Raw genomic sequence first — 12,261 nt, 5'->3', positions numbered from 1 at the left:
CCCTCCTGGAGTCTTACATTTCCGGTTTTCAGCCAGTAAAGCCCAGATGATGTTTTGAAAAGATGCATGCTCTTGAAGAGCTTTTGAGCAAAGAAGTTAGAAAGTATGAGCACTCATATAACCCATCGTAATTAACCGAAGCCACTTGTAATGAACCGAAGTTTGTTCGAATTGTTTACTTTGATGAATATGCTAATCACTAGCGCAGTCTCTATGGAATTTCCCCTATACATTAGCATTAAGCTAACGTAGTTTCTATCACAGTTAAACATGCAATGCTATGTGAAACGAATATTACGAGATGAGATTACTAAACTGTATTCTGCATGTCTGCTCAGTTTTACAGTGCTTCCCAAGTAAAGGTTTGAAAAGAACTTCAGACTTTCTATCTGCCGAGCAAATGTCAGGCTCATATACAAAAACATTAACGTGAATTAAACTTTACTCGACCTATTGTTCTGGAGGTGAATTCCTTTGCAACACGGGCAACCCTTTAGAAACCATGAATTGATATGAGTACATTTACACAACAGTGTGAAAAGCCAAAGCCACCTATGCAGAAGCATGGGGCAGCCTTAAAGAACAATCAAACCCACTCCAATGAAATTCAAACAACTTTATTTATTCAGTTTATTTTTTTTCCCAAGATGTTTTTGGCGATGTACAGAAAGAAAAAAGAAACAAAACAAAAAACATAACAAAAAAAGCGCTATCTACATAAATAAAGTATGTCACACTGGGGAGCAACATGCATATGTATCTATATGCTGATGTCAGGAGTGAGTGAGTGAGTGGGAGTGTGTGTGTGTGTGTGTGTGTGTGTGTGTTAGTTAGAATGCCTGAGGTGTGTGTGTGTGTGTGTGTGTGACAGAGTAAGTAAGAGAGAGAGACAGAGACAGAGAGGCTGAATAAGTGGGCTTATCTGGCTGTTGCAGGTCTAGACAGGGCATTCACACAGGCCTGAAGAGACAAACAGACAGACAGACAGACAGACAGACAGGCTGACTGACTGATGGACGACTCTCCTTCACTGGCTCTAGCAGCTAATACACTTCCTCCCACCTGCGCAGCACACACATCACCCACCTGCGCAGCACACACACATCACCCACCGGCCAACCCCAGGCACACAAACACGCACACAAACCCACACACACACAACCCCCTGGTTTTACAGGGTAGGCCCATGTCTGCATTGCGTTCTAACCCACACCAACCCTACTATCCCCTCTGCCTCCCTCCAATCTCCCACATCCACCCACCCACCCTATCCCACTCTCACTCTCTCTCCCCCTCCCTCAAATCCCCTTTTTACAGTCCTTCCTATCTGCCACAAAAAAAAAAAAAAAGAACTGTCAGCAGTTTCCTTAAAGAGTAAACCATTTGCTCTCCCCCCCCCGCCCAGCAGAGCCAGAGGAATAGACACACATTCTGAATGACTCCAACTCCATGTGAGAGCCAAACACGGGATACTGGCCGCAACAGAGCAAAAGGCCAATTAAGCACGGGCAAATCTCACCAATTAAAGGTTGAAGGACTCCACACTGCCAAAAATAAGACAACAAAATAAAACAGTAAAAATATAGAAATCCATCGGCGGAGTAGAAATGGAACATGACGCCAGACAAGTGCCGCTGAGAGTGTGGCTGGAACGCTGGAAGGGCAGGGCAGGCCAGGGCAGGGCAGGGCACTCTTCTACTGGGTAGCCAGCTTCCTGATGCTCATGATCAGCCGCTTGCTGTACTCCTTGTGGTCCACAGGCTTGGCGTCCATCACGGTCACCTTGATGCGTGACTCATCCTGGAAGGAAGGAGAGAGAGAGAGAGAGAAAGAGAGAGAGAGAGAGAGGTCACATTGCATCCTCCTGGTTTCTTCACTTCCTGCCTAAAGAGGATGTCTAGAGCACAAGAATGACCTGTAGCGACCACCTTAGCATTATGTATGTGCAGGTGAAGGAGTTTTTTCAGTTTTTTTTCTCCCTCCACCCCGCTGCAAGAATTACAATACGACCGGGCACAAAGGACCCCTGCAGAAGAATACAAAAATATGCATTCGCCAACTCTGAGAAAGTAGACGCGGAGAGAAACCCGAGTCACTGTCTCTCAGCTCTCGGTCATTTGGGAGGACGGAGAGAAGCCCGAGTCACTGTCTCTCAGCTCTCGTCATTTGGGAGGAGGGAGAGAAGCCCGAGTCACTGTCTCTCAGCTCTCGTCATTTGGGAGGACGGAGAGAAGCCCGAGTCACTGTCTCTCAGCTCTCGTCATTTGGGAGGAGGGAGAGAAGCCCGAGTCACTGTCTCTCAGCTCTCGTCATTTGGGAGGACGGAGAGAAGCCCGAGTCACTGTTTCTAAACTCTCGGTCATTTGGGAGGAGGGGGGGAATAACAGAGGGGGGGTGGTAGGCTGGGGGGAGGACGGCTGGTGGGGTGGCTGAGCTGGGGTGACGAGAGGAGAGCAATCCAGCTGGCTCCCTGGGGGTGTGCACAGCGTGAGTGTGTGTGTGTGTGTGTGTGTTCGTGTGTGTGTGTGTTGCTATGGCCGAGAGCATCCTTTGCTGCACACAGCATCTCAGGCCCACGCAAGCAGCCTGGCAAGCATGAATAACAGAGCAGACTGTAGAGGAGGCGAGGAAGAGGAGAGAAGAGGGGGGTGGTGTCTCAGACTCCCCACACAGCTCAAACCCCACAGCATTCACATTAGCATCCGTGTTCTTCAGCGGCTAAGCCTCACTCGGGGCAGGCAGGGGCTTCTTTCAAGCAGGACGCGAGTGGGACTCATCTTACATGTTTAAAGGGGGGATGGATAGAGAGAGAGAGGTAGAGAGAGGAGGGGATAGAAGATTAATATCTCCCTGCACAAAACTCCTCTCTCTGGTAGCTTAACCCAAAGACCTATTTCTGTGGCTGAGTGGGTTGTTTGTGTTCCCCTGCTGGGCTATGCCCATCTCTTCAGATCACAGCTCTACTCAGAATAAACACTAATAGCCCTCTCAGCAGCACAGCACAAAACCATCAGATATGTAGGTATGGGGCTGTAATTAACCAAACGGTCTAGTCAGACTTGTCGGCAAAACCATTTCGGCTAACTAGCTAGCTATCTTGGAGACGTACTTAGAGATTCTGAATGTGAGCTGCCCACAAACCCAGCTCTGTGTGGCTGGGTAGCCGAGGAGGGCCGTCCCTAGGCAGCTCATTTAAAGCCTTGCATTCGCACGGCAGATATGGTGATGTCAGCAGATCACGACCTACACCTTTGGCTTTGTTGCTCGGAAGAAACAGCCATGTCAGCATTTAAGCTTCAACTCCGATCCCATCTGACGACACAGCGGTGGGGGCCGCGTAGAACTCCCTTTAGCCAGGAGCGCAGCAGAATCGTGACAGGTTTTTGGTACTGCCTGGGTACAGCTCCAATCAAAACAATCACACACTATTGTCTTGGACTGAAGAAACTGGAATATCTATATAGCATAATGAATAATGAATGTAGAACCATCATGCTGTAACAATACAGACATAATCTAAAAACAATATACAGACCTGTATTTGCTGATCAAACTATCAACCAATAAGTCTCAGGATGGAAGGATGTCCTAATATTTGGTTTCCCAGGTGACCAAATGTAGGCATCTTGCATGACAAATGAGTCAGACTTCCAACGATCCAAACAGGATATGTGTTTGTATGACTAAGGGCAGATGGCCATCAGGGAAGTGCAGCTGCTCTGTGGCTCAATACATTTAGCTCTCTTACATTAGACATGGAAACTATGAGGTGAAGCACTTATAGATCCACTCAGCTCACCGTCTCCCAGCCACGACTGCATAGGAACAACAAGATTAGATAATGGTAGGGGCGGCTGCGTGGAAACCAATATCATCTGCCATCGTTTTACATCACAGCATATTCTGCAGTGTTCTTCCAGTGCTGAAATTGAGAGACAAAGACATATAATATTCTAGATGTCTGGTGCACGCACACAGCTTTGAAGCGAAAAGTTGTGGTCAGCGGTGAGCATGTCCAACCAGGCCTTAGCTCTGAGATCCAACTCTGAGCATCCAGCTTGTCAGCTTAGTGGAGCTTTGGCACTCACCATGCTGATGGTGCGGACTGTGTGTGTGTGGTTTTGGCAGTCTATATGAGTGTATGTGTGTGTGTGTGTGGTTTTGGCAGTCTATATAAGTGTGTGTGTGTGTGTGTGTGTGTATGTGTGTGTGTGTGTTTGCGTGTTACAGGGTGTTAAAGCGTGGAGATGGGCCCACGCTGAGCGCCTAGGCCCCCAAGCAAATCTGCCTGTGTTTGTTAAGGACTTGGCCACAGCACAGAGCACAGGACAGTTCTTAGTGGGGTGAGCAGAGCAGAGCAGAGCAGAGCCCAGCAGACTCCCACAACCCCTCTCTTCCACCCCTGAGCTCCTCAGTCACCGCTCTCTGGCCCCACCTCAGCGGCTCCAGAACGCACATTAACCCCCACCTCTTCCTCTCTCCCACACACACACACACACACACACCTGTACTCACACCTCTCCCTCCGGCAGTGTAGCAGGCCCGTTGCTCTGCTCCTTCAGATGTCGTCCGGGGGAGGGTAGTGCTCCTCACCGCCTAATGACTGACTCAGAATGTCACATCCACCCCCCAACACTCTGCTGTGGTCTCTGGTGCTTTTCACACTCTCTCCCCTCATTCCATTCCATTCCTCTCTTCTACCACCAATACCAGAAATACAGAGAGAGGGAGACGAGAGAGAGAGAGAGAGAGAGAGAGAGAGAGAGAGAGAGAGAGAGAGAGAGAGAGAGAGAGAGAGAGAGAGAGAGAGAGAGAGTAAGGGAGGAGAGAGAGGTAGACTAGAGAGGGAGATAAGGAGAGGCTGAGAAAACAGATCCCCCAACCAACTGTGACAGAGTTTGTCAAGCGATTAGTGTTGACCATATCTTGCCAGAATGCCAGGATTTCTGTGGGCAAGGCACAGAGAAGCAGAGGGCCGTTTGCTATGCAAATCCACAACACTTCTGTCTGCCCTGTTTCTTTCACCCCATTTGTCTGTACTGGACAGGGAGCGGGGGAAGGCTTGCACTCGGGAGAAAGCGGTTTTATGTCCGATGTGGCCTCCTTCTCCTTCTGTGCTGCCTGGCCGCTATACAATCATGTTCTACAAAACAAGCCAGCCACAATCGCCCATCAGCAGGTCAAGAGAACGCGAGACTGAAGAAAGAGGGGACGGCAAAAAAAGAAAAAGGGAACAAGGTACATCTTCATCTGTGACCCTGTCTATAAGGTCTGTGGCTAGGTTCATTTATTCTGGAAAAGATGCAGAGACAAGGTTGAGACATCGCTTTTTTTCCCTTTTTGGTTGTTTTTCCCTCTCTCCTCCATCCTTGAGTTTGGTTGAAGGAAGGAGGAGGAGGACTAGGAGAAGCCATCTCCTGTGATAACGCTTGCAGGGCCATCCACGTTCGCCTGGTTTCCAAAGCAGAAGGTTCAAAGTCACCCCTGCATGTGCTGACAAGGCCTTTCGCTGTCGTGGTGATGGCATTAGATCACACGCGGCGGCTCAAAACTACTCAGCTACACGCTACGCTGCAGCTCGATGGAGTTAAGGCTCCAAAATTGAGTTGAGACCGGCAATAATTTCCCAGAGGCTGATTTAAACAGCATCGTCAGATAGGGGGTGAATTAACACAAACTTGCCATTAATGTCAATTGCATCTCATAGCCCAGACGCCGCTAGTGGTGCGATGGCAGGAAGCAAATAGGACAACAGCCAGCATGGAAGGCAAAGGCACAGGAGGATGAAGGATGACGCAGCAGTGAGGAGAGGGTATTTATAGAAGTCCAGAGACAGCTTCTGTAGCGGTCTGACGCTGACCTTCTACCTGCTAACCAGGAATTAAAACTCACTCGAGGCTAGACTAGGTCAAAACTGCAGCTAAATCTGCAGGGCGTATTTGACCCAGCAAACCCCTGCGCTGGAAAACCTTTCATCTGCAGTATGAGACTTTATGAAATTCTAGAGGAAAAACATTGTGTGAACATATGTTCTTTCTTTTCCTGGGGATCCAGTTCTTCATTAATACCTAAAGGAGTCCTTCACGCACGTCATATAAAAGCCCCCATGATTTTAAACATTTTCTCAAGCCCAATGCAGAGTGAGTATACAACCTCCTTGATCCCATCTGAAGTAAGTAAGTAAGCAATCTGAAGTGACATCTTCTTAATAATTTACCTAATTATAATCTGCATTTACTAAAATCATTTGGGAAACTCTTAGGAATGTTTTTCTTACTGGCATCAAGTGACCCCTTTAACAGACGACACGCCACCCTGCCTATTTCTCAGCCCCCTCCAGCAGCTCAGACATCGCCTCCCTAAACCTGTCCTGGCCGACTGGTGGCTACACAGCGCTCTTTAATCGCTACAGTGGCAAGGAAGGAAGCAGCCCTGGCAGCTAATGTGAGCGTGCAGAGCGTTTTCAGAGGCAGCCCAGCATGCTACAAATCAGGTTTCTTTTTTTCTGGATGAGTCCTCCAAGTAAGTCTGAGGCAACCCATTGAAACAGGATTGAATAGAGGAAAATGAGGCGAGGCAATTTTGATGCCGCTGTTCCGTCCAAATCAAACATACACAACGCTTGGCAGAGGGAAATACAGTACCTTTGTTCACGCTGAAGACAGGCAGGCAGGTCTAGGCAGGCAGGTCTTTTTTTCTTCTTTTTTTTTGAATTATGGTACGAATGAATAGACATAAATGAGGTTTTACCCACAACAGGCAGGAAACACTGACTGAGAACCAGTCAACCAAGCATCGAGAAAAGCATAAAAAAGCATAAAAAAAAAAATGTTTTTGAACGGCAGAGTACCTCTCCCTTCTTACAGAATTGCCGTCAAATAATCATCTCCAATTATATCCTTCTACTTACATTGTATGTTTCCAGCTTCACTCGGTTGCGGAGGACAAAGGTGTTGAAGTTGGCTTGCTGGAAGATCTCATCAAAAGCTGCCTCATTCTGTGCCAAAAGAGTGGGGACAAAGAGGGAACAAGAGAGAAGATTAGAACCCAACTTAGAGAACAGACGAGCATAAAACTTTGTCCAAATTCTGGCATGCGTCAATCTCTCTTGAGAAGCATGTAAGGACACTAAAGGCCTGAACTGATCCTGAGCTGAACTGAGGAGTTCTTTTATTTTCCCTCCCCCAGGACCCGGCAGGAGGAAAGGGAGAGAAATCCTTGGGTGTGAGCGGCCCCTAAACACGTGGCAGAGACGAGAGGAATCTAATTTAGCCCAGCGCCCATCTCCTCTGTGTGCGGCCTGCGTGTCCCTGACCACAGCCTCTGGCCAGACTTTCATCTTAGAGGAAGGGAGAGACAGAGAGCGAGAGAGAGGAAGAAAGAGACACACTCACCGAGTCCTTGAGCTGCCCAACGTATGCAGAGTTCTGGCCCAGAATGGCTTCTGCTGTGTCTTGGAAGCACGTCACCCACTGGTTATCCCCAAAGTCAGCGATGTTGGCCTGGCAGGGGAGGAGCACGGGGGATGAGAGGAGAGATGAAAGGGACGGAGGTACAGAAGCACAGACGGAGAGAGAAAAAGAAAGGGGCAGGGGGGTTATGAAAAAAGTATTACTCATCATACAGAGGAAATACAAAGCAAGTGCAGTAGCACAAACACACGGCGGTCTGGTCTGGTTCTCCATATGCCACCATGGCTGATGTGACAGAGGCAGAGGCACTGTTTGCCCGGCGGTCTGGTTCTACTATGCCACCATGGCTGATGTGACAGAGGCAGAGGCACTGTTCTGCCTGCATGTTGGGCTCCAAGGCTCAATCAGAGCCAAGCCACTTCCTGTGGCACACAGCCACAAATGGTGGTGCATTCTGCAGCTTATGCTATAGAGCTGTGAAGAATAGCTGTGGGCTGGAGTGCAATAGGTTGGGAAACAAAAGGCAATCTGCTTATTTTGCACAGGTCTGGCAGGCAGAGGGTGCCATACTGACTAATTGAGCTATAATATTTTAATGCTATTTATATAAAAATCATTTTTGGCCATGGAGATGTGGGTAGAGAAATGCATGCGGAACTTTGCAAGCCTTCCGGCATATTTCTGGCGAGAGAACACCTACAGGGCAAAAACCCATCCACTTACAGAGAATCATCAATACTGAGCAAACACAAACACAAAAACAACACCACTATTCTGAAATAGTAATGACATATCAAATTGACATGGTCAAAAACATTTGCTCAGAAAACTGACAGCAGTAAAGACAGAAAGACATTATTTGGGGGACAAAAAGGAAGGGAATAGAAGGGTAGAAAAAAGAAAGATAGAAAGACATTATTTGGGGGACAAAAAGGAAGGGAAAAAAGAAGAGTAGAAAGAAAGAGAGCTGAAGAGAAAAAAACACTGGGCTCATGACACTTGCCATGATTGGCTGACAGAAGCTCCAGAGGAATTATGAGATGAAGACGGCGGTGGTCAGGAAAGGGCAGATACAGAAATGGAGGTTGTATGCGAGTGCCCCCAAGAGTGTGTGTGTGCGTGTGTGTGCACATGCACTGACACACTCCAAATTCCTTGCTTAAAGGGCAAGTATGCCTTCTGAGTGCCAGGATAGACAGTGGCGTGTGTGTGTGTGTGTGTGTGTGTGTGTGTGTGTGTGTGTGTGTGTGTGTGTGTGTGTGTGTGTGTGTGTGTCTTTCTGTGCAGTTGAATGTGAGGTGTGCTGCTGACATACTTCCAAATGCTGTGCTTAAAAGTAAAACCAGGACAGGTTGTGAAAGGACAGGTGCAAAGCTGGTGAACAAAAGTCAGTGTGTGTGTGTGTGTCCTAGCCTAGGAGGGGAGAAAGAGGGGGTTGGGGTGGGGTGATGGGTGAGCCAGAAAGAGTGATCCATGGGTTAGTGTGACAGACCATCAGCCTGGTCCAGGTGCACTCACCGACAGCATGAGGCGGTACTTGAACTCAGGGAACTCCTTGTCGCACTTCTCGCAGCGGTACATGCCATTCTGCTGGTCCACCACCTTCTTGTTGCAGTCGGCGCTGGGGCAGGCCTGGTACATGCAGTTCTCCTTACGCAGGTGCACCACCGTCCCAATGCAGCTGAAGTAGTCAGGCTGGAGGGGCACCAGGAGACACGGAGAGACCGGTTAACAAGCCCAAGCTCAAAGCCCCCCCCCCCCCGCCCCCACCGCACTCATGTACCCCTGAGAACGAGAGGGCTGAGTGAGTGAGTGAGTGAGTGTGTGTGTGTGTGTGTGTGTGTGTTTCTCATCTCCTGGTACACACTCACTCACAGACACAGACACACAAACATTGACCTTCATCAACTCCTCAGGAGAGTTCTGGAGCATCATTACCAGACTGGCGTACGTAAATATTTCAATCCTCCGCTGCTGATCGCTAATGGAAACACTGTGAGCGCCTCGCTTATGTTTGCTAAAGCTCTTATTCTCTGGTGAGCTGAGACTCGTAATGCATCACAGCGAGAACAAATACAACTTTTAAAGCCAGGGAAGCAGCCACCAGCTTTAAACAGAATAAGCCAATTGCTAAAAAGGACAACAACATTAATAGAGCAAACGGGATGTTCCTGTGCAAATTATGTTGCTAGTGTTAGGATTGGTTAGGTGACATGGTATGGAAAGCACCGACTAATAGGTGGGGCTTTAGTGATGTCACCTGTGACCAATTGGGTAAAAGCACACCTATCCCAGCATTCTTGGCTCACAATTAGTTTGGCGAAAAAATGTTTTTTTCACTCTCTGAGTCTGGAACTAGCATGAGGATGCAGCGTTTGGATTAGCATTTGCGGAACACCACCAGCTACAAAAAACCTTGACCACCAACACAAGATAGGTCTTACATACAGGTTTGTATGTAGGAAGTATGCAGGTTAGTCATCAGGATTGTGTGCTTTGTTCGGTTTGACTTTCAAACTAGGTGAGGTCAGAGCCAATATAAAACATACTGTAGCAAACGAAGCTCTGACGCTGCCAAACCTCCTCAGTTTCCACATGGTACCACTAGGCAAGCCTGAACATTAAGGGAAATGATAAGGCAAGGTGCCATCATTAATTGAAGCTCCTGTGCTAGACCGCCCCCACTAAAAGAAATTACCACCTCACCCGCCATCTAAATAGGACCGGTGACAAATGCAAAACAGGAACTCGAGCACAGTCACGATGCCCCACAATATGCAAAGAGCATAACCCCATAAATATAAATAGGCCTTTAGCATATCATCAGTTGCAGGGCAGAAAATAGCGGGCGCCTGGAAGGGATTACAGGGCGGCGCAGGAATATATGAATGCATGTGAGGCAGGGGACACAGCGGTACGGTGGGCCCCAATGATTCAGCGCAAGTGAGAGGGGCCTGCCGCAGGGAAACAACTTCATTTGGAAGAGAAAGGCGCTGTTGTGAGGCGACTCTACGGTTATGCGCTAAAGGAGAGACCCAGGGTCTCTGAGAGAGCAGACATGGGGGGGGGGTTGTAGCCAGGCCAGTAGACTGGTACAGAGAATGACGTCAAGGCACAGGTTGTGTTGTTGGTAGGGCTGTCAATAGATTAAAAAAAATTAACTAATTAATCTCACATTTTGAAATTCATTAATCTAGATTAATCGCGATTAAATTATTATTATTATTATTATTATTATTTTTAAACTAGTAATCACTCCAGACAGCGTGTATTTTAGACAATGTTGAAAAAACTTTTGTGACAACGCGATTGCTATCGGCAAAGCATCATGGGAAGTTTAAAAGAAAATGTCATCAGGAGAGGGATAAACGAAGAGATCTACTGTAAAGATATTTCTGCTACGTTGTCGATGCAGATTCTAATGAGGCTGTTCTCCACAACAACATGGATTAGACTTCGATGGTTGGACTATGATGGTAGTTTTATAACAATCGTTGCCGCAAGAAAGAAAAAGATTCTCTCGTTTGTTGTGCCTCCTCCGTTTTAGCATACAACGTGAAGGCTTGGCAGATGCCGGTTGCGTGTAATGTGTAGGCTATTTCATTCCGTTCTTGCAATGTGAATAATTTGATTTCATGCTCTTGTGCTTGTTTGTGTGAACAAGTGCATTTATCTGTTGCTGTCCGAGTTCAATAAAGGCAGGCTATTCATAAAAAACGTACGTAAATATGTGATTAGTTTTGAACAGTTGTGACATTGACTGCTTCAGACTCTGGTTCGGACAAAACATTAATGGCCGGTTGTTCTTTGTTGTGACTTCTGTAAAACACCAACGACACCTAAATTAATTAGCTGTTCGGCTCTGGCTTCTGAGTTTTCCAACCTCCCCCCTCCAGAGAATGCTAGAAACTCGGTCATGCCCCACACAGGTAGCTAGTTAGCCCAGCTAACATGTTAGCATAAATGCTAGCGAGACCTAGCATGTCAGGGTTGAAAATAGATAGCAAACCTCTTCCATAAAAGATTTGAAACAGGGAAAGAAGAGGTGACAGGGAGAAGAGTAACGTTAGAGCGGGAGAAGGAGGGGGGCACGAACTCAGACCACCCAGGGAACTGTGTGCGTGTGTCAAAATAAAACTCCTCTTTGACGTGTAAATTAATTCCGCACACCGGAAGTAAACAAAGTTGCGTTAACGGCATTAAAATATCTTAACGCGTTAATCGCGGCCACATTTATCTCATAGATTAACGCGTTAACGCTGACAGCCCTAGTTGTTGGTAAGCCCAATGAGGCTAAACGTCTAGGGCTCATGGATGGCCAGGCGGATGGCTATAGGAGGCACAGTCCAGCAAAGAGACGAGAAGGTGGGGGAATCCAAGCCAGATCCCTAGGACAGGATTGGTGCAGGCCTGAATCTCTAGATCTCTACCCAGTTTGAATGTGGCTAGGGCAATGGTCCCGGCAGAGGAGGTTGAAGGGGTCAGGCTCGGACCTTATACAAGTGAAGCTAGTCCTCTTCTTTTTAGAGACCCTAATGGGGAAGCAGTTCAATGTCTGTTGTTGTTAAAGGGCCTAGTTAGCTGATTACTGAGTTTTATGATACGGCTGTAACTAAACTCTGCAGAAGGTTACTGCTCAGCTCTACTGTGGGTCCTTAGGATTCAGTTCATGCGTACAGCGAGGACCTACCACAGTCTGAATCATGAAAAATTGATACGTAAGGCTTTCATGAGGTCATACGTTTCCATTATTCAAAATAAGGTACTACTACAGAATACTGAGCTGAGGGGTTGTTTTTAAGGGGGGCAGGAGGGAGGAATGTTGATGAATTGCTTAGCAATACCCATC

At 47.5% G+C, this 12,261-nt stretch overlaps 1 protein-coding gene across 1 annotated transcript in view; it reads right to left on the bottom strand.

The window, feature by feature from the left end:
- Positions 1-1,312: 1,312 nt before the first annotated feature.
- rpa1 (replication protein A1) overlaps positions 1,313-12,261 on the bottom strand; it is a 30,318-nt gene continuing 19,369 nt past the window's right edge. The window contains exons 14-17 of the mRNA XM_080844622.1: positions 8,931-9,107; positions 7,395-7,502; positions 6,911-6,997; positions 1,313-1,800 (exon numbers count right to left, since the gene is read on the bottom strand). Of these exons, the coding sequence (XP_080700748.1) occupies positions 1,696-1,800; positions 6,911-6,997; positions 7,395-7,502; positions 8,931-9,107 (477 nt within the window). The 3' untranslated portion in view covers positions 1,313-1,695. The remainder of the gene's footprint in view (positions 1,801-6,910; positions 6,998-7,394; positions 7,503-8,930; positions 9,108-12,261) is intronic.

This window comes from Sprattus sprattus (assembly GCF_963457725.1).
Source record: "Sprattus sprattus genome assembly, chromosome: 9".
In the NCBI taxonomy this organism is placed as follows: Eukaryota; Metazoa; Chordata; class Actinopteri; order Clupeiformes; family Clupeidae; genus Sprattus; species Sprattus sprattus.
Note: the sequence above shows the minus strand (reverse complement) of the source record. Positions and strands in the feature narration are given on the sequence as shown.